This window comes from Anomaloglossus baeobatrachus, chromosome 6 (assembly GCF_048569485.1).
Source record: "Anomaloglossus baeobatrachus isolate aAnoBae1 chromosome 6, aAnoBae1.hap1, whole genome shotgun sequence".
In the NCBI taxonomy this organism is placed as follows: domain Eukaryota; kingdom Metazoa; phylum Chordata; class Amphibia; order Anura; family Aromobatidae; genus Anomaloglossus; species Anomaloglossus baeobatrachus.
In genome coordinates this window covers 565815949-565835913 of record NC_134358.1, presented here as the reverse complement: position 1 = coordinate 565835913, position 19965 = coordinate 565815949, and the positions used below count along the sequence as shown (strand labels likewise).

Below are 19965 nucleotides of genomic sequence, written 5' to 3'. Positions count from 1 at the left end.
CCGGTGGAGCAAATCATTCAAGTGCAGTAAAGAGCTTATGACAACAGTGGTGGCCTCGTGCACCAGCCGTGATCACAGAGGGCTGTATGTGACTGCAGTCCGCAAGAAGCAGGTAAGAGGACACAACGGGAATGGAGGACAGGTGAGAACATTTTTTGGCGGAGGCTGTTCTTTTTGTGTGTATATATTGTATATAATATATAAAGCTCAGTGTATGTGTGTATGTATGTATGTATGTATGTATGTATGTATGCCCGTTAAAGGAATTTGCACCGTCGCATTTACAATAACGAAATTTTGCACAGATGCCCCATGTGACCCAAGGAACGTCAGACTATGTTTTGACGGGAAAATTTAACCTCGCGCTTTACAGTTAGTCTCCAAAATCCTGCCTCCATTATACTGAATGGAGGTGGGAGCTACAGGTTATTACTGTCAGTGGTTGCTATAGGAACAAAATAAACTGTTAGTATAAAAGACTTATGTGTGAGGTAATAAGATGTCAGTGGTGAGACGGATAGAGAGAGAAAGAGACAGAGACACAGACAGACAGAGCTGGCAAAGAGACAGAGCTGGCAAAGAGACAGAGCTGGCAAAGAGACAGAGCTGGCAAAGAGACATACCTGGAAAAGAGACAGATCTGGCAAGAGACAGACCTGGCAAAGAGACAGACACACGGATAAAGGGAGACAGACAGACACAGAGATGGCGACAGATAGAAACAGACAGACAGAGACATAGACACAGACAGACAAAAAAAGGCACAGACAGAGACAGACAGACAGCGACACACAGACAGAGACTGGGAGAGAGACAGAGAGACAGTTACTATCCCGGGCAACGCCCGGGTACTACAGCTAGTATGTATTATATATATATATATATATTATATATATATAATATATATATATATATTACACACATACCAGTACATATATCTGTAGTACCAGGCTTTGCCTGGGATGGTAACTACGTGTCACTCTCCCACTCTCCCATGCAGTCTGTCTCTCAGTCTGTCTGTCTCTGCCTCCCTCTCCATCTCTGCCTGCCTCTTTGTCTCTCTGTCTCTCTATCCGTCTCTCCACATAAAACATTACCTCACACATAAGCTCGTTGCATATTGCAACCAATCACAGCTCCTATTAATGACCTGTAGCTCCCAGCTCCATTGACTTTAATGGAGGCAGGTTTTTGGAGAATAACTAAGGTGCGGGGTTAAATTTTCCCCTCAAAACAATAGTCTATGGCATTCCCTGAGTCACATGAGGTCTGTGCAAAATGTCGTGATTGTAAATGCTATGGTGCGGATTGCTTTAGCGGACATACACTGAGGCCGAGCGGTGCCAGTCTGACTGTGAGGTTTGGCAAACAAGCAAAGGAAGAAGTCAAGTTTGCTTGAGCTGCAGAGAATAAAGTGATAATTCAAGAGGAACAAAAATTAGAAACAAAAAAAAAAAAAAAAAGTAGGGATGTTTTACATTACAAAACAGCATAGATTAGCTTAAAGAAAAAAATAAAAATGTTGGGAGTTTATGTGGGGCAACTTCTTCAAACAATTTGTGAATGCCCTGCTGAAAAGGAGAAACTTAAGTTCCTGTGCACCATTTCAGGGTCTCTCCAAAGCCAAACTGAAGGAGGCATTTTTGTGGGTCCGGATATTCAGAAACTTATGAAGAACGACATGTTCAAAACAAAAATAAAAGCTGTTGAGAAAAGGGCTTGGGATTCATTTAAAGAAGTCAAAGAAATTTCTAGGTAACAACAAAGATCCAAAATGTAAGTCCATTATGGAGAACATGGAGACATCTCAAAGCCTTAGGTTGTCTGATGAATTTGGTTAGATTTTTTACATTTCCATTTGGATAACTTTCCCGAAAACCTTGGTGTGGTTAGTGAAGAGCAAGGAGAAAGATTTCATCAGGACATCAAGGAGTTGGAAAGATGACACCAAAGGTAGATGGAAGGTGAAGATGATGGGGGACGATACCAAGGTAGATGGAAGGTGAAGATGATGGGGACGATACCAAGGTAGATGGAAGGTGAAGAAGATGGGGACGATACCAAGGTAGATGGAAGGTGAAGATGATGAGGGACGATACCAAGGTTGATGGAAGGTGGAAATGAGGAGGACGATACCAAGGTAGATGGAAGGTGAAGATGATGGGGGACGATACCAAAGGTAGATGGAAGGTGAAGATGATGGGGGACGATACCAAGGTAGATGGAAGGTGAAGATGATGGGGGACGATACCAAGTAAGATGGAAGGTGAAGATGATGGCGGACAATTCCAAGGTAGATGGAAGGTGGAGATGAGGAGGACGATACCAAGGTAGATGGAAGGTGAAGATTATGGGGGATGATACCAAGGTAGATGGAAGGTGAAGATTATGGGGGATGATACCAAGATAGATGGAATGTGAAGATTATGGAGGTCGATATCAAGGTAGATGGAAGGTGAAGATGATGGGGGATGATACCAAGGTAGATGGAAGGTGAAGATGATGGGGGACGATACCAAGTAAGATGGAAGGTGAAGAAGATGGGGGACGATACCAAGGTAGATGGAAGGTGGAGATGAGGAGGACGATACCAAGGTAGATGGAAGGTGAAGATTATGGAGGACGATATCAAGGTAGATGGAAGGTGAAGATGATGGGGGACGATATCAAGGTAGATGGAAGGTGAAGATTATGGAGGACGATATCAAGGTAGATGGAAGGTGAAGATGATGGGGGATGATACCAAGGTAGATGGAAGGTGAAGATGATGGGGACGATACCAAGGTAGATGGAAGGTGAAGATGATGGGGACGATACCAAGGTAGATGGAAGGTGAAGAAGATGGGGGACGATACCAAGGTAGATGGAAGGTGAAGATGATGAGGGACGATACCAAGGTTGATGGAAGGTGGAAATGAGGAGGACGATACCAAGGTAGATGGAAGGTGAAGATGATGGGGGACGATACCAAAGGTAGATGGAAGGTGAAGATGATGGGGGACGATACCAAGGTAGATGGAAGGTGAAGATGATGGGGGACGATACCAAGTAAGATGGAAGGTGAAGATGATGGGGACGATACCAAGGTAGATGGAAGGTGAAGAAGATGGGGGACGATACCAAGGTAGATGGAAGGTGAAGATGATGAGGGACGATACCAAGGTTGATGGAAGGTGGAAATGAGGAGGACGATACCAAGGTAGATGGAAGGTGAAGATGATGGGGGACGATACCAAAGGTAGATGGAAGGTGAAGATGATGGGGGACGATACCAAGGTAGATGGAAGGTGAAGATGATGGGGGACGATACCAAGTAAGATGGAAGGTGAAGATGATGGCGGACAATTCCAAGGTAGATGGAAGGTGGAGATGAGGAGGACGATACCAAGGTAGATGGAAGGTGAAGATTATGGGGGATGATACCAAGGTAGATGGAAGGTGAAGATTATGGGGGATGATACCAAGATAGATGGAATGTGAAGATTATGGAGGTCGATATCAAGGTAGATGGAAGGTGAAGATGATGGGGGATGATACCAAGGTAGATGGAAGGTGAAGATGATGGGGGACGATACCAAGTAAGATGGAAGGTGAAGAAGATGGGGGACGATACCAAGGTAGATGGAAGGTGGAGATGAGGAGGACGATACCAAGGTAGATGGAAGGTGAAGATTATGGAGGACGATATCAAGGTAGATGGAAGGTGAAGATGATGGGGGACGATATCAAGGTAGATGGAAGGTGAAGATTATGGAGGACGATATCAAGGTAGATGGAAGGTGAAGATGATGGGGGATGATACCAAGGTAGATGGAAGGTGAAGATGATGGGGGACGATACCAAGGTAGATGGAAGGTGAAGATGATGGGGGATGATACCAAGGTAGATGGAAGGTGAAGATGATGGGGGACGATACCAAGTAAGATGGAAGGTGAAGAAGATGGGGGACGATACCAAGGTAGATGGAAGGTGAAGATGATGGGGGATGATATCAAGGTAGATGGAAGGTGAAGATGATGGGGGATGATACCAAGGTAGATGGAAGGTGAAGATGATGGGGGACGATACCAAGGAAGATGGAAGGTGAAGAAGATGGGGGACGATACCAAGGTAGATGGAAGGTGGAGATGAGGAGGACGATACCAAGGTAGATGGAAGGTGAAGATTATGGAGGACGATATCAAGGTAGATGGAAGGTGAAGATGATGGGGGACGATATCAAGGTAGATGGAAGGTGAAGATTATGGAGGACGATATCAAGGTAGATGGAAGGTGAAGATTATGGAGGACGATATCAAGGTAGATGGAAGGTGAAGATGATGGGGGACGATATCAAGGTAGATGGAAGGTGAAGATGATGGGGGACGATACCAAGTAAGATGGAAGGTGAAGAAGATGGGGGACGATACCAAGGTAGATGGAAGGTGGAGATGAGGAGGACGATACCAAGGTAGATGGAAGGTGAAGATTATGGAGGACGATATCAAGGTAGATGGAAGGTGAAGATGATGGGGGACGATATCAAGATAGATGGAAGGTGAAGATTATGGAGGACGATATCAAGGTAGATGGAAGGTGAAGATTATGGAGGACGATATCAAGGTAGATGGAAGGTGAAGATGATGGGGGACGATATCAAGGTAGATGGAAGGTGAAGATGATGGGGGATGATACCAAGGTAGATGGAAGGTGAAGATGATGGGGGACGATACCAAGGTAGATGGAAGGTGAAGAAGATGGGGGACGATACCAAGGTAGATGGAAGGTGAAGATGATGAGGGACGATACCAAGGTTGATGGAAGGTGGAAATGAGGAGGACGATACCAAGGTAGATGGAAGGTGAAGATGATGGGGGACGATATCAAGGTAGATGGAAGGTGAAGATGATGGGGGACGATACCAAGTAAGATGGAAGGTGAAGATGATGGCGGACAATTCCAAGGTAGATGGAAGGTGGAGATGAGGAGGACGATACCAAGGTAGATGGAAGGTGAAGATTATGGAGGACGATATCAAGGTAGATGGAAGGTGAAGATTATGGGGGATGATACCAAGATAGATGGAATGTGAAGATGATGGGGGACGATATCAAGGTAGATGGAAGGTGAAGATGATGGGGGATGATACCAAGGTAGATGGAAGGTGAAGATGATGGGGGATGATACCAAGGTAGATGGAAGGTGAAGATGATGGGGGACGATACCAAGGTAGATGGAAGGTGAAGATGATGGGGGACGATATCAAGGTAGATGGAAGGTGAAGATGATGGGGGACGATGCCAAGGTAGATGGAAGGTGAAGATGATGGGGGACGATATCAAGGTAGATGGAAGGTGAAGATGATGGGGGATGATACCAAGGTAGATGGAAGGTGAAGATGATGGGGGACGATACCAAGGTAGATGGAAGGTGAAGATGATGGGGGATGATACCAAGGTAGATGGAAGGTGAAGATGATGGGGGACGATACCAAGTAAGATGGAAGGTGAAGATGATGGGGAACGATAACGTAGATGGAAGGTGAAGATGATGGGGAACGATAACGTAGATGAAAGGTGAAGATGATGGCGGACAATTCCAAGTTAGATGGATGGTGAAAATGATGAGGATTGATTCCAAGGAAGATGGAAGGTGAAGATGATGGGGACGATACAAAGGTAGATGGAAGGTGAAGATGATGGGGACGATACCAAGGTAGATGGAAGGTGAACATGATGGGGACGATACCAAGGTAGATGGAAGGTGAACATGATGGGGACGATACTGAGGTAGATGGAAGGTGAAGATGATGGGGGACAATACCAAGGAAGATAGAAGGTGAACATGATGGGGGACAATACCAAGGAAGATAGAAGGTGAGGATGATGGGGGACAATACCAAGGAAGATAGAAGGTGAACATGATGGGGGAGGCTTCACAGAGAAGATCCGCAGCCTTCTATAAAAGAGAAAAGGGATCAAGAAAAGGAACAAGAATTAATTTCCAATAAAATTGCAGAATGAATGTTCAATAAATTTCTATATAAATATTGTGCACATTTTTGGCTCCAATAAAGATTTTTCTTGTTTATTTTGCTTGCCCGGAATTTCAAGCACATTTTGTGCAAAATACATACGTGATGGTTGAAAATAGAAGTGTTCTTTTTAACATCAGGGCATAAGAAAGCATAAGAATCAGTCATTGGATTTGAAAAACCTTTTCGTAAACCCAAATTTTGCATCCAGGCGTTATTCCTCCCTGTGACAATTTTACACAATGACTTCAGTTGAGTCTGGGCAATCTTTCAGTAGTCTTGGTGGACTAGTAAAGCTGAGCTACAGAGTGAGTTAATCCCTATGCAGTTAGGCAATGCTTACTGTCTCGAGAGCATAACAATGTTGAATAGTCTCTTTGTAATATGGTGGACCTCTGCTTCTAGCCGGCGCAATCCACATTATGCTCCATAGACATTTTGAGCTTCCTAACTCTGTGTGTATGATAGTTCCTCACTAGTACCAGCCCAGATGAGGAACATCGTCTATGTACCTCCACAAACTCAATATTAATAAAAGTGGTGAAATACATAGATAAGTTACTCCTCTAATTCCACTTTGAGAATATTAGCCTATGCAGGTGCTATGTTTGTACCCATGGCGGTCCCTCACAAATGAAAATAGAATTGATCTTTGACCACAAAATAGATATTTTCAAGAACTAGCTCAAGAAAGAGAATACAAATGCCACATCATCTTCAAAATACTCTGTAGATAGAAGTCTGAAAACAGAAACTTTCATCTATGGGGTGCAGTTTGGCACTTTCTGTATATAAATGCATGTTGCTCTATATTACCTTATTTTAATGTTAATTACTGTATGGACTTTGTCGATTGATAATTCTATTTAAAAGCTGCTTATTAACTTGAAAAAGGCTCAATATCAAAGCTAAAATGCTGCATGCTTGGGCAGGGGGAGGTGGAAACAGAGAAAAACTATGAATATTACTCAGTGCTGCTGTTTCATGTCATAAAATGGAGTTTATTAACACTAGACCAGGCTCGGATGGCATTTTTCACAGTCTGTATATGGACCACAATTTCGAGATTGAACAATTATAAGATCCCTGTTATGATCCGGTAACCGTGGAAGATTACAAAAAACGCCTATTGGTGAAAAAACACCAAGAAAACAGGAGTAGTTGCAACCTAGGCTGACCGCAATCCCCTATCAGGCCACACTAGAAGTAGCTGTGGAACGTTCCTAAAAACCTAGACGCCTCATCACAGCCTGAGAAATTAGCTACGCCTCACAGAAAGAAATGAGGAAATCTACCTTGTCTCAGAGTAGTCCCCAAAGGAGGAGATAGCCCCCCACATACAAAGATTACGGTGATGTAGGAAAACACAATACACAGATAGGAAAAAAAGATTTAGCAAAGGCGAGGCCCAACTACCTTGATACAAAGAAAAGGAAAGGAAACTGATTGTGGTCAGTACAAAATCCCTGTAGCAAAATACCAAACTCCTGATAGTAAAAATGGCCCTGGAGGTCGAATGACCTCACCCCCACTATATCAGGTGCTCCTGTAAATAATGGGAGAACAAAACACCCAATAGGAACACATAATACAGAAGAGCAAATAATCAAAGTAGACAGGGAGAAAATCCCTTTTCCTGCAGGAAAGCCAGCACAGGGGAAACCCCCATGCTCACAACACAAGAGAAACAAAACTTCACCTGCAAGAAAAAAGATACAAAGCAAAACAAGGAAAACAACACCCTAAGGTGTAAACCAGGAACAAGGAAAAAACTGAGAACTTATCTGCAGAAGTCTTGCTCAGGGAAACGGAAGGACAAAGCTCCAAGCCAGGAACAGAGAGTAAGGGCGGCTTTGCACACTACGACATCACAGGTGCGATGTCGGTGGGGTCAAATCGAAAGTGATGCACATCCGGCGTCACTTGCGATGTCGTAGTGTGTAAATTCTAGATGATACGATGAACGAGCGCAAAAGCGTCGTTATCGTTTCATCGGTGCAGGCTCCGACATTTCCATAATACCGATGCCGCGACAGGTACGATGTAGTTCCTCGTTCCTGCGGCAGCACACATCGCTGTGTGTGAAGCCGCAGGAACGAGGAACATCTCCTTACCTGCCGCCAGCGGCTATACGGAAGGAAGGAGGTGGGCGGGATGTTTACATCCTGCTCATCTCCGCCTCTCCGCCGCCACTGGCCGCCTGCCGTGTGACGTCGCTGTGATGCCGCACGACCCGCCCCCTTAAGAAGGAGGTGGGTCGCCGGCCAGAGCGACGGTCGCAGGGCAGGTGAGTGCATGTGAAGCTGGCGTAGCGATAATTATCGCTACGCCAGCTATCACAAGATATCGTACCTGCGACAGGGGCAGGGACTATCGCGTGCGACATCGCAGCATCGGCTTGCGATGTCGCAACGTGCAAAGCCCGCCTAAGGAATATACAATTATAACCGGCGCCAGCAAGGCAAAAAGTGCTCTCCTATATAGACCAGACTTGTCTGCAATAGGACTTCCCTAATTCCAATTAACACTGACACCTGTCTGAGTCACAGACTCAGATTCAGCTCCACTACCATTCCTGGCCACCAGAGGAGCTTCAAAACAGCACCCACACAGATGCCATTCACAACATTCCCCTTTTCCCTCTTAAATCAATCTATACCCTTTATACATAGCATATTTGTGCACGGAATAATGAGACGCCTGGATTGAATGTTGTCCCTTTCTTGAATGTTGGTGTCCAGTGCTCCTGGATACATTTTGCACCCACTTTTCCCTTGGATTTGAGCTCCTTTAACGTCTGATTTTCCGGCATATTGTTACTAATACACAGGGAGATCACTCACTGATGTTCAGACCCTCACTAATACAGAGATCAGCAGACTAATACACAGATTATTACCAATACACAGCCCCTTATTAATACGCAGAAGACATATGGACGAATACTCAGCAGCGTCGCACGTAGAAGAAGGCAATGACTTAAAAAGTGTAATAATCAAACCCTTAGAGGCCTTACTAACACTCCAAGCACTTACCCACCGACACACAGACCCTACTAATCAACAAAGCACTTACTCACCAATACACAGACCATTATTAATCAACAAAGCACTTACTCACCGACACACAGACCCTACTAATCAACAGAACACTTACTCACCAATACACAGACCCTTACTAATCAACAAAGCACTTACTCACCAATACACAGACCATTATTAATCAACAAAGCACTTACCCATCAATACACAAACCATTATCAACAGAGCACTTACTCACCAATACACAGACCATTATTAATCAACAGAGCACTTATCCATCAATACACAGACCCTTACTAATTAACAGAGCACTTACTCACCAATACACAGACCATTATTAATTGACAGAGCACTTACTCACCAATACACAGACCGTTATTAATTGACAGAGCACTTACCTACCAATACACAGACCATTACTAATCAACGGAGCATTTACCCACCAATACACAGACCCTTACTAATCAACAGAGCACTTACCTACCAATACACAGTCCATTATTAATCGACAGAGCACTTACCCACCAATACACAGACCATTATTAATCGACAGAGCACTTACCCACCAATACACCGGCCCTTACTAATCAATAGAGCATTTACCCGCTAATACACAGACCCCTTAGTAATCGACACAACACTTACTCACCAACAGACAGGCCCTTAATAAATGACAGAGCACTTACCCACCAACACACAGAGCCTTACTAATTGACAGAGCACTTACTCACCAATAAACAGATACGAAAACCACATACTAAACACTAATACAAAGAGTAATCGGCATACTTGGTAAAACAAAGAAGCACCTGACTATCCACAAAGCGCACTAATCCTCACCCGCTAATATATCGTTTGCATTTCCTCGAGTAATACAAAGATCCCTTACTCACTGATGCACAGCCCTGCTGGCACTTTCATAGTGCAAATGCCCGCTCATCTATTTCTGTCACACTTTCCGAGTAAAACAACACTTGTACAAAGCATTTTTGGCACACTAATACAAGGAGCATTTACTCACTGATTCACAGAATTTCGGATCACTGAGCCAATGTTTCTGTGCTTTATATATTGAGTGGTTTCTCACTGATCCAGTCTTTCTGACACACTTACTGACACTTTCGGTTCTTCTGTGCACACTCATTGCCAAGGCCATGTTCATACACAACGTTGTGTTCTGCCGACAAAACCTGCTCTCGACAGGAAAAATGTTGATTTTTGCTGTTACTGTAAAACGCAGCTTTATCCCTGATGGAAACAACAACCGCTTCACATGACCATTGCCTTATTATTCCTAGATTACGTTTTGCTCATGCAGCACTTACTCACTGATCCGGTGTATCTTGCCTGCTCTATGACTAAATGCAGCACTTACTCACTGATCCAGGATTTCTAGCATAATGTACACAAATCAAACACACAAAATAATGCAAGTTGCTGATTTATTCCCCCTTGGAGCACACACTCACTGCCACGTACAGTTTCTGACACTCTTGCACACTGATCCACAGATAACTTACTCACTGATCTCCCGTGATATTGTCTCCGCAGCTCATTATTCCCCCGGTCTGGCCTCTGGGAATTATTATATCATCTTCAGCTGAGTGTTAGTGTGCACAGCTCCACATTCAACATCACAAAGTGGCATCATTTGTCGCTCAGTGGTGCTCTTACTCACTGGTCACCATCACTATTCCTGCCTGAGCTCCTAGCTTCATCCTACAGTCCCCAGATCTGCTCAGTCACTGACCTTTTTCATTAGTCAGCTATGTACAGCTCTGCAGGGACACCTGATCCGGGCACATTAGCAGGCGGCGCAGTGAGCTATATCCAGCGCTACCGCGATCAACACCTCCATGTGCACACTCACACACTAACAAAATATATATATTACCAGGCCGCAGAGCATCGCAGCCAGCCCATTAGACCGGCCGCAGAGCATCGCAGCCAGCCCAGTAGACCGGCCGCAGAGCAACGCAGCCAGCCCATTAGACCGGCCGCAGAGCATCGCAGCCAGCCCAGTAGACCGGCCGCAGAGCAACGCAGCCAGCCCATTAGACCGGCCGCAGAGCATCGCAGCCAGCCCAGTAGACTGGCCGCAGAGCATCGCAGCCAGCCCAGTAGACCGGCCGCAGAGCATCGCAGCCAGCCCAGTAGACCGGCCGCAGAGCATCGCATCCAGACCATTAGACCGGCCGCAGAGCATCGCAGCCAGACCAGTAGACCGGCCGCAGACCATCGCAGCCAGACCAGTAGACCGGCCGCAGAGCATCGCAGCCAGACCAGTAGACCGGCCGCAGAGCATTGCAGCCAGACCAGTAGACCGGCCGCAGAGCATTGCAGCCAGACCAGTAGACCGGCCGCAGAGCATCGCATCCAGACCATTAGACCGGCCGCAGAGCATCGCAGCCAGACCAGTAGACCGGCCGCAGACCATCGCAACCAGACCAGTAGACCGGCCGCAGAGCATCGCAGCCAGACCAGTAGACCGGCCGCAGAGCATCGCAGCCAGACTATTAGACAGGCCGCAGACTACTGTGTCCTGACCATTAGACCAGCTGCAGAGCATTACACCCAGACCAGAGGCGGACATATCACTGACACAATCTGTGTGGCTGTACAGGGGCCCAAATCCACATCCAAAGTAGGTGCAATTGTGCATTATGATGAGCTATTGATTTGCAAAAGTCCCATATAGTGTTCTTGCACAGGGGCCGCTCATGTCTGTGTCCACCAGTGACCTAGACCATAAGGCCCTGTGCCATGCTGCGTATTTTTACGTGGATTTTGATGCAGATTTTCAGAAATCTGCAGCAAAATCTGCATGTCCATTGTGAAGCCAGCAAAGTCTGAGAGTTCAGAAGTGCGGTGCCCACGTTGCTTATTTTTCCCTTGCGTATTTGGTGCAGATTTTTTTTCTGCTCCAAATATGCAAGGGAAAAATAAGCAACGTGGGCACCGCACTTCTGAATTCTCAGACTTTGCTGGCTTCACAATGGACATGCAGATTTTGCTGCAGATTTCTGAAAATAGGCGTCAAAACTACACAGCGTGGGCACTGGGCCTTAAACCGGCTGTACATTATTACACTAAGGCACAGACAGGCCGCAAAACATTACACCCAGAGATTGTCCGCAGAGCACCACAGTCAGGCCGCAGAGCGCCATAGGCAGGCGCAGGCAGGCCGCAGAGCGTCCCAGGCAGGCCGTAGAGCACCACAGGCAGGCGCAGGCAGGCCGCAGAGCGTCACAGGCAGGCCGCAGAGCGCCACAGGCAGGCCGCAGAGCGCCACAGGCAGGCGCAGGCAGGCCGCAGAGCGCCATAGGCAGGCGCAGGCAGGCCGCAGAGCGCCACAGGCAGGCCGCAGAGCGTCACAGGCAGGCGCACGCAGGCCGCAGAGCGTCCCAGGCAGGCCGCAGAGCGCCACAGTCAAGCGCAGGCCGCACAGCACAATCCTCTGACCCTAATTTGGTCATGTTCCCATCTGTGTTTGCACCAAAGTGCACATTAACAATCTGCTCTGATTATTGCATTTTTGTTGCATTTTCTTGTTTTATGTCTTTATTGTGCAGAAAGCCTCAAATATTAAAAACACAATAGCATTTTTAGTTGCATTTTGTCAGACTTCTTACATGATCGTATTTTAGGGTACAATTTGGTTCACACGGCGGGAAACATTGCAGCCATATACAGATACATGATTTGTGAGGCCCCAGTCCCGATGCGGTTCCGGTTCCGGTCCGGTCCGGTGCTTGAGAACGCGGCTGCCCTGGTACCCGAGATGACTCCATCGATGCAAAGAAAATGCACATCCAGATCTGGTTTTGACTCTCTCATAGTAATTCAATGTAGCTCATTGCTTGTTACCAAACTTGCCACATAGTAGCCCAATGGCAAAACTTGAAGCTCATGGGCCCAAATGCAAAATCGCCCCCAACTATAACAGATCTTCGTCTCCTTTTTGGGCCGTACCAGTCTCTCGGGCACAGGTGTAACAGGCACCCACTATAGTTATGTCCCAGTCTAAATCTCTTTGGGTTCATGTAGTTGTGGGCAGCTTGGCAAGTTGTTTAAGGGTTAACCCGGCTCTGATCGGCCAGCTGAGGTCCATTCATGTTGAGCACTGACCCGGTGTCTGCAGGGACCAGCTGGGACCATTGTTCCCTTACTATCAGGATACAATGAGGGAACACAATGTAACAGGAGTGAGAGTCCGGTGAGTCCAGGTCCGGGTCTGGGGGTGTCAGACTGATGACGGCTAGGTGATCCCCAGGAGGGTAAGGGGCTCATAACCTGCGGCACTGGGCTGCAGAGCTTGCAATTATCGGACTTTCTTTGTAAGAGCCCTGCGTATCAGCTGCAGGGAGGTATAGGGTTAATCTGAGGATTTTAGGCTCATAAGTGAGAACTTTTACAACTTTCTAATATACTTTTGATTCTGCACCATTTCTCTGTTTGCTGTCAATGAATGAGCACTTGTTTATGTGCAGCAAATCCCACAGTGGTCAATGCTCGGAGAGCTGAACACATCAGTCTCTGCTGGTTTGTTACAATGTATCAGCGCAGGCACTGGATACACCTGTGACCCCCTAAGAGCAGGGCCGGGGATATTCAGGGTTACTGGTGCCAAAGCTCTCATTCACTGACAGCAAGCAAAGATCTTACAAATGGTGGATTGAAGCATAAAGTATCATGTAAAGTTTTGGAACTTTCCAGGCATATCCATGCTGGGGTAGGTAGACTCACCTGGGGGTCACCTTCTCGCTCGCGGTCACCTTCTCGGTCAGCGCCACCTGCTCTTCGTCCGCGTCCTCCTTGTGGCAGCAGTGTATGGAGAAGGGAGGCGGCAGGTCCTTGAGGCGACTGGCGGAGTTGCCCATTTATAAATGGGTAAATCTCCTTCCCTGGATCTCCGCAGAATAAGACTCTCAGACAGGAAGTGTCTTTTCCTTTTCCCCCCCAAATAACAATGCTCAGGAGCAGCCCTTCCCAAACGAGGTAGACCCCTGTCACCGCGCCGGCCCTCCGGAGCCACGACCTTCCCTGCAGATTGCGTTATGCCGAGGGTGATTCAGGGGGAAATGAGATCTGCGAGATTTCTCCACCCGACCATTGCAAAAGAAACGACGATTAAAGCTTAACTCCTCATGTGCCAGCGCCGCGCCAAGTGTCAATCATGTACCCGGGCAAAAGGATAAGATTTAGATGCACGGCTCAGCTCAAGGTATCATGTGGGATTAGATACATGGCTCAGCAGGTGGTATCACACGTGGCGGTGTTAGATACGTGGCACAGCAGGCAGTGGCGTAAAAAGCTCATGGGCCCCAATACAAAAGTTCCAACGGGGCCCCCAATTATTGCAAGTCTTTCATAGGACTAGTCTTTTTATGCCCCCCCCCAGGATCAAGGGCCTGGGTGGGATTGTTACCCCTACACCTATTGCATTTACTCCCCTGGACAACAGTATCACACATGGGGGTATCACATGTGCGGCTCAGCCAGCGCAGCTACATGACTGGCTTAGATTGCGGCTCAGTCAACAGTTCCAAAAAAAAAGTGTCCTGCAGACTGGATGTGTAGCGCTCCTGATCCTTACTAGGATGCAGGGCCTACCACTTAGGGCCCTGGAATACCAGGGCCGGTAACCCCAAAAACCCAGGTAAGCCCAGTTTTCCCCAAACAATCCCCCATACAATGGTGCACAGCTAGGGTGGGACCAATGGATGGCCGCCTAGAGGTGGAGCCAGTCCAGTCCACTAGTTGACTAGGTGGGAGGGGCGGACTGTGGACAGTGAGGGAGAGGAGTAGTGGAGAGTCGGTCAGAGGAGCGAGAAGAGTCAAGGTGGATGCAAGGAGACGCACCGATACGGAGTTAACAGTAACCTGGTGCCCAGGTAGTTGCCGGTGGAGTACTCCCGGAACTATGCACCAACGGGGTACAGGACCCTAGGACAGGCTTAAAGCTCCCAGCAGGCCTGATAACACCTGCACAGGGAGGGGACCATCAAGGACCTCGCTGACCCTAAAAATCCGAGACACAGTAGCAAAGGGAGAACCGGGGACCAGACCAGAGACTCCAACCCAATAGGGTTCACGCTACTGTCAGGTGGACAGAAGTGGAAAGAAACGCCACCGGACGGAGACCCCCAGTTTCTCTCCGCGACAGGGACCCATTAACCAGAGACAGGTGCATGGGAAGAAGGTTCCAGATTACTAACTGGCACTGGCATGAAGGGGACCTGAAGGTGAAACCAGCCGACCTCGGGTAACCAGTTACCACCAGAAAGTGAGTAAAGGACCAGTTGCACTCATCCCCTTGTGTGGACGTGGACTACCTTCTTCCGACGCCCGTCATTACACCAACCCTCTGGGGTCCGGCCCTGCTTGCGGAGGGTCTAACATCCAGGCTGCAAATAACACCAGCCCCAGTAGTGACATTCTGCAGCGGCGGCTCCATACACATAGCCGCAACACACCGCAAGTGGCGTCACGTATGAACACTAACCTAATCCCCTGTATATATATCCCCTATACAAAAAGCACCCAGGGCACAGAACCGGGCAACGGCCACCACTGTGACATCCCCAAGACATACACCGCCCGGACCGAGTACCCCATATCCCTGGGTGCAACAGATGCACAACACAGCGCCGCTCTGCCGGCAGCTTCACCAATAAGGGTAGCACACTGACACCGCTGAGGTGTGAAGCTGCGCCTGCCCCTTCCAGCACCCCATCCTGTGTGATACGCTCTGGACCCCGATCCAGCGCGGTGTTTTTGGCAGAATTCTGATGGAAAACTACTTGAAAAGTTGCAAAATTTTTCAAAGTTTTGTAACTTCTGGCAGTTTTACGTCTCTTCAGGGCGGTGCAATAGTCACTGTGGAGGCCTAAATTCCGGCAGTAACGCACTTCTGTCCCTGACTGGGGTAACACTTCTGGAATTGAAGGACGAGACGGAATCATTAATAAATGCACTGAACTGCACGGTACGAAGCATCGGTCTGGATGAATCAGGCCTGACATGTACGGAATATATACTGTGTATACATGATGTTTACTCCCTAAACGTGTGTGCACAGTGTCTGCAGGCGGTGAGTACAAGGAAACTTGGTGTCATTGCAGTTGCACTAATAGCGGAGGTGGCTGCACCTCTGGGGCTTGATGTCAGTCCCTGCTGCACCTCTGGGGATGGATGTCAGTCCCTGCTGCACCTCTGGGGATGGATGTCAGTCACTGCTGCACCTCTGGGGATGGATGTCAGTCCCTGCTGCACCTCTGGGGATGGATGTGAGTCACTGCTGCACCTCTGGGGATGGATGTCAGTCACTGCTGCACCTCTGGGGTTGGATGTGAGTCACTGCTGCACCTCTGGGGATGGATGTCAGTCACTGCTGCACCTCTGGGGTTGGATGTCAGTCACTGCTGCACCTCTGGGGTTGGATGTGAGTCACTGCTGCACCTCTGGGGTTGGATGTCAGTCACTGCTGCACCTCTGGGGATGGATGTGAGTCACTGCTGCACCTCTGGGGATGGATGTGAGTCACTGCTGCACCTCTGGGGATGGATGTCAGTCACTGCTGCACCTCTGGGGTTGGATGTGAGTCACTGCTGCACCTCTGGGGTTGGATGTCAGTCACTGCTGCACCTCTGGGGTTGGATGTGAGTCCCTGCTGCACCTCTGGGGTTGGATGTCAGTCACTGCTGCACCTCTGGGGTTGGATGTCAGTCCCTGCTGCCCCTCTGGGGCTGGATGTCAGTCCCTGCTGCCCCTCTGGGGCTGGATGTCAGTCCCTGCTGCCCCTCTGGGGCTGGATGTCAGTCCCTGCTGCCCCTCTGGGGCTGGATGTCAGTCCCTGCTGCCCCTCTGGGGCTGGATGTCAGTCCCTGCTGCCCCTCTGGGGCTGGATGTCAGTCCCTGCTGCACCTCTGGGGCTTGATGTCAGTCACTGCTGCACCTCTGGGGTTGGATGTCAGTCACTGCTGCACCTCTGAGGCTTGATGTCAGTCACTGCTGCACCTCTGGGGTTGGATGTGAGTCACTGCTGCACCTCTTGGGTTGGATGTGAGTCACTGCTGCACCTCTGGGGTTGGATGTGAGTCACTGCTGCACCTCTGGGGTTGGATGTGAGTCACTGCTGCACCTCTGGGGTTGGATGTGAGTCACTGCTGCACCTCTGGGGTTGGATGTGAGTCCCTGCTGCACCTCTGGGGTTGGATGTGAGTCACTGCTGCACCTCTGGGGTTGGATGTGAGTCACTGCTGCACCTCTGGGGTTGGATGTGAGTCACTGCTGCACCTCTGGGGTTGGATGTGAGTCACTGCTGCACCTCTGGGGCTGGATGTGAGTCACTGCTGCACCTCTGGGGCTGGATGTCAGTCACTGCTGCACCTCTGGGGTTGGATGTGAGTCACTGCTGCACCTCTTGGGTTGGATGTGAGTCACTGCTGCACCTCTTGGGTTGGATGTGAGTCACTGCTGCACCTCTGGGGTTGGATGTGAGTCACTGCTGCACCTCTGGGGTTGGATGTGAGTCACTGCTGCACCTCTGGGGTTGGATGTGAGTCACTGCTGCACCTCTGGGGTTGGATGTGAGTCACTGCTGCACCTCTGGGGTTGGATGTGAGTCACTGCTGCGCCTCTGGGGTTGGATGTGAGTCACTGCTGCGCCTCTGGGGTTGGATGTGAGTCACTGCTGCGCCTCTGGGGGCTGGATGTGAGTCACTGCTGCGCCTCTGGGGCTGGATGTCAGTCACTGCTGCGCCTCTGGGGTTGGATGTCAGTCACTGCTGCACCTCTGGGGATGGATGTCAGTCACTGCTGCACCTCTGGGGATGGATGTCAGTCACTGCTGCACCTCTGGGGATGGATGTCAGTCACTGCTGCACCTCTGGGGATGGATGTCAGTCACTGCTGCACCTCTGGGGATGGATGTCAGTCACTGCTGCACCTCTGGGGATGGATGTCAGTCACTGCTGCACCTCTGGGGTTGGATGTGAGTCACTGCTGCACCTCTGGGGTTGGATGTGAGTCACTGCTGCACCTCTGGGGTTGGATGTGAGTCACTGCTGCACCTCTGGGGTTGGATGTGAGTCACTGCTGCACCTCTGGGGCTGGATGTGAGTCACTGCTGCACCTCTGGGGTTGGATGTGAGTCACTGCTGCACCTCTGGGGTTGGATGTGAGTCACTGCTGCACCTCTGGGGCTGGATGTGAGTCACTGCTGCACCTCTGGGGCTGGATGTCAGTCACTGCTGCACCTCTGGGGCTGGATGTCAGTCACTGCTGCCCCTCTGGGGCTGGATGTCAGTCCCTGCTGCCCCTCTGGGGCTGGATGTCAGTCCCTGCTGCCCCTCTGGGGCTGGATGTCAGTCCCTGCTGCCCCTCTGGGGCTGGATGTCAGTCCCTGCTGCCCCTCTGGGGCTGGATGTCAGTCCCTGCTGCCCCTCTGGGGCTGGATGTCAGTCCCTGCTGCCCCTCTGGGGCTGGATGTCAGTCCCTGCTGCCCCTCTGGGGCTGGATGTCAGTCCCTGCTGCCCCTCTGGGGCTGGATGTCAGTCCCTGCTGCCCCTCTGGGGCTGGATGTCAGTCCCTGCTGCCCCTCTGGGGCTGGATGTCAGTCCCTGCTGCCCCTCTGGGGCTGGATGTCAGTCCCTGCTGCCCCTCTGGGGCTGGATGTCAGTCCCTGCTGCCCCTCTGGGGCTGGATGTCAGTCCCTGCTGCCCCTCTGGGGCTGGATGTCAGTCCCTGCTGCACCTCTGGGGCTGGATTTCAGTCCCTGCTGCACCTCTGGGGCTTGATGTCAGTCACTGCTGCACCTCTGGGGTTGGATGTCAGTCACTGCTGCACCTCTGGGGCTGGATGTCAGTCCCTGCTGCACCTCTGAGGCTTGATGTCAGTCCCTGCTGCACCTCTGGGGTTGGATGTGAGTCACTGCTGCACCTCTGGGGTTGGATGTGAGTCACTGCTGCACCTCTGGGGTTGGATGTGAGTCACTGCTGCACCTCTGGGGTTGGATGTGAGTCACTGCTGCACCTCTGGGGTTGGATGTGAGTCACTGCTGCACCTCTGGGGTTGGATGTGAGTCACTGCTGCACCTCTGGGGTTGGATGTCAGTCCCTGCTGCACCTCTGGGGTTGGATGTGAGTCACTGCTGCACCTCTGGGGTTGGATGTGAGTCACTGCTGCACCTCTGGGGTTGGATGTGAGTCACTGCTGCACCTCTGGGGTTGGATGTGAGTCACTGCTGCACCTCTGGGGTTGGATGTGAGTCACTGCTGCACCTCTGGGGCTGGATGTGAGTCACTGCTGCACCTCTGGGGCTGGATGTGAGTCACTGCTGCACCTCTGGGGCTGGATGTGAGTCACTGCTGCACCTCTGGGGATGGATGTCAGTCACTGCTGCACCTCTGGGGATGGATGTCAGTCACTGCTGCACCTCTGGGGATGGATGTCAGTCACTGCTGCACCTCTGGGGATGGATGTCAGTCACTGCTGCACCTCTGGGGATGGATGTCAGTCACTGCTGCACCTCTGGGGATGGATGTCAGTCACTGCTGCACCTCTGGGGTTGGATGTGAGTCACTGCTGCACCTCTGGGGTTGGATGTGAGTCACTGCTGCACCTCTGGGGTTGGATGTGAGTCACTGCTGCACCTCTGGGGTTGGATGTGAGTCACTGCTGCACCTCTGGGGTTGGATGTCAGTCACTGCTGCACCTCTGGGGATGGATGTCAGTCACTGCTGCACCTCTGGGGATGGATGTCAGTCACTGCTGCACCCCGTCTTGCACACACTCAGGGCGGCGCGCAGTCTTGTTCTTCTATGTCAGATGATTGGTTAGTAACACCATGAACCCTTTTAGCCTCACAGAAGAGTATTTTAGAACGTAGTTTGTGTACTGGAGGACTAC

At 49.8% G+C, this 19965-nt stretch overlaps 1 protein-coding gene across 7 annotated transcripts in view; it reads right to left on the bottom strand.

The window, feature by feature from the left end:
* Positions 1 to 19965, bottom strand: part of NOS3 (nitric oxide synthase 3) — a 176204-nt gene that overhangs the window by 52357 nt on the left and 103882 nt on the right. Inside the window, exon 1 of one of the 7 annotated variants that reach the window (XM_075315757.1) lies at positions 13801 to 13949. The exons of 4 other annotated variants lie outside the window; for them this stretch is intronic. In XM_075315757.1, the coding sequence (XP_075171872.1) occupies positions 13801 to 13934 (134 nt within the window). In that variant the 5' untranslated portion in view covers positions 13935 to 13949. Of the gene's footprint in view, positions 1 to 10574; positions 10789 to 13800; positions 13950 to 19965 lie in introns of those variants that run through there. 2 more of the 7 variants (XM_075315763.1, XM_075315758.1) reach the window with 2 other exon arrangements.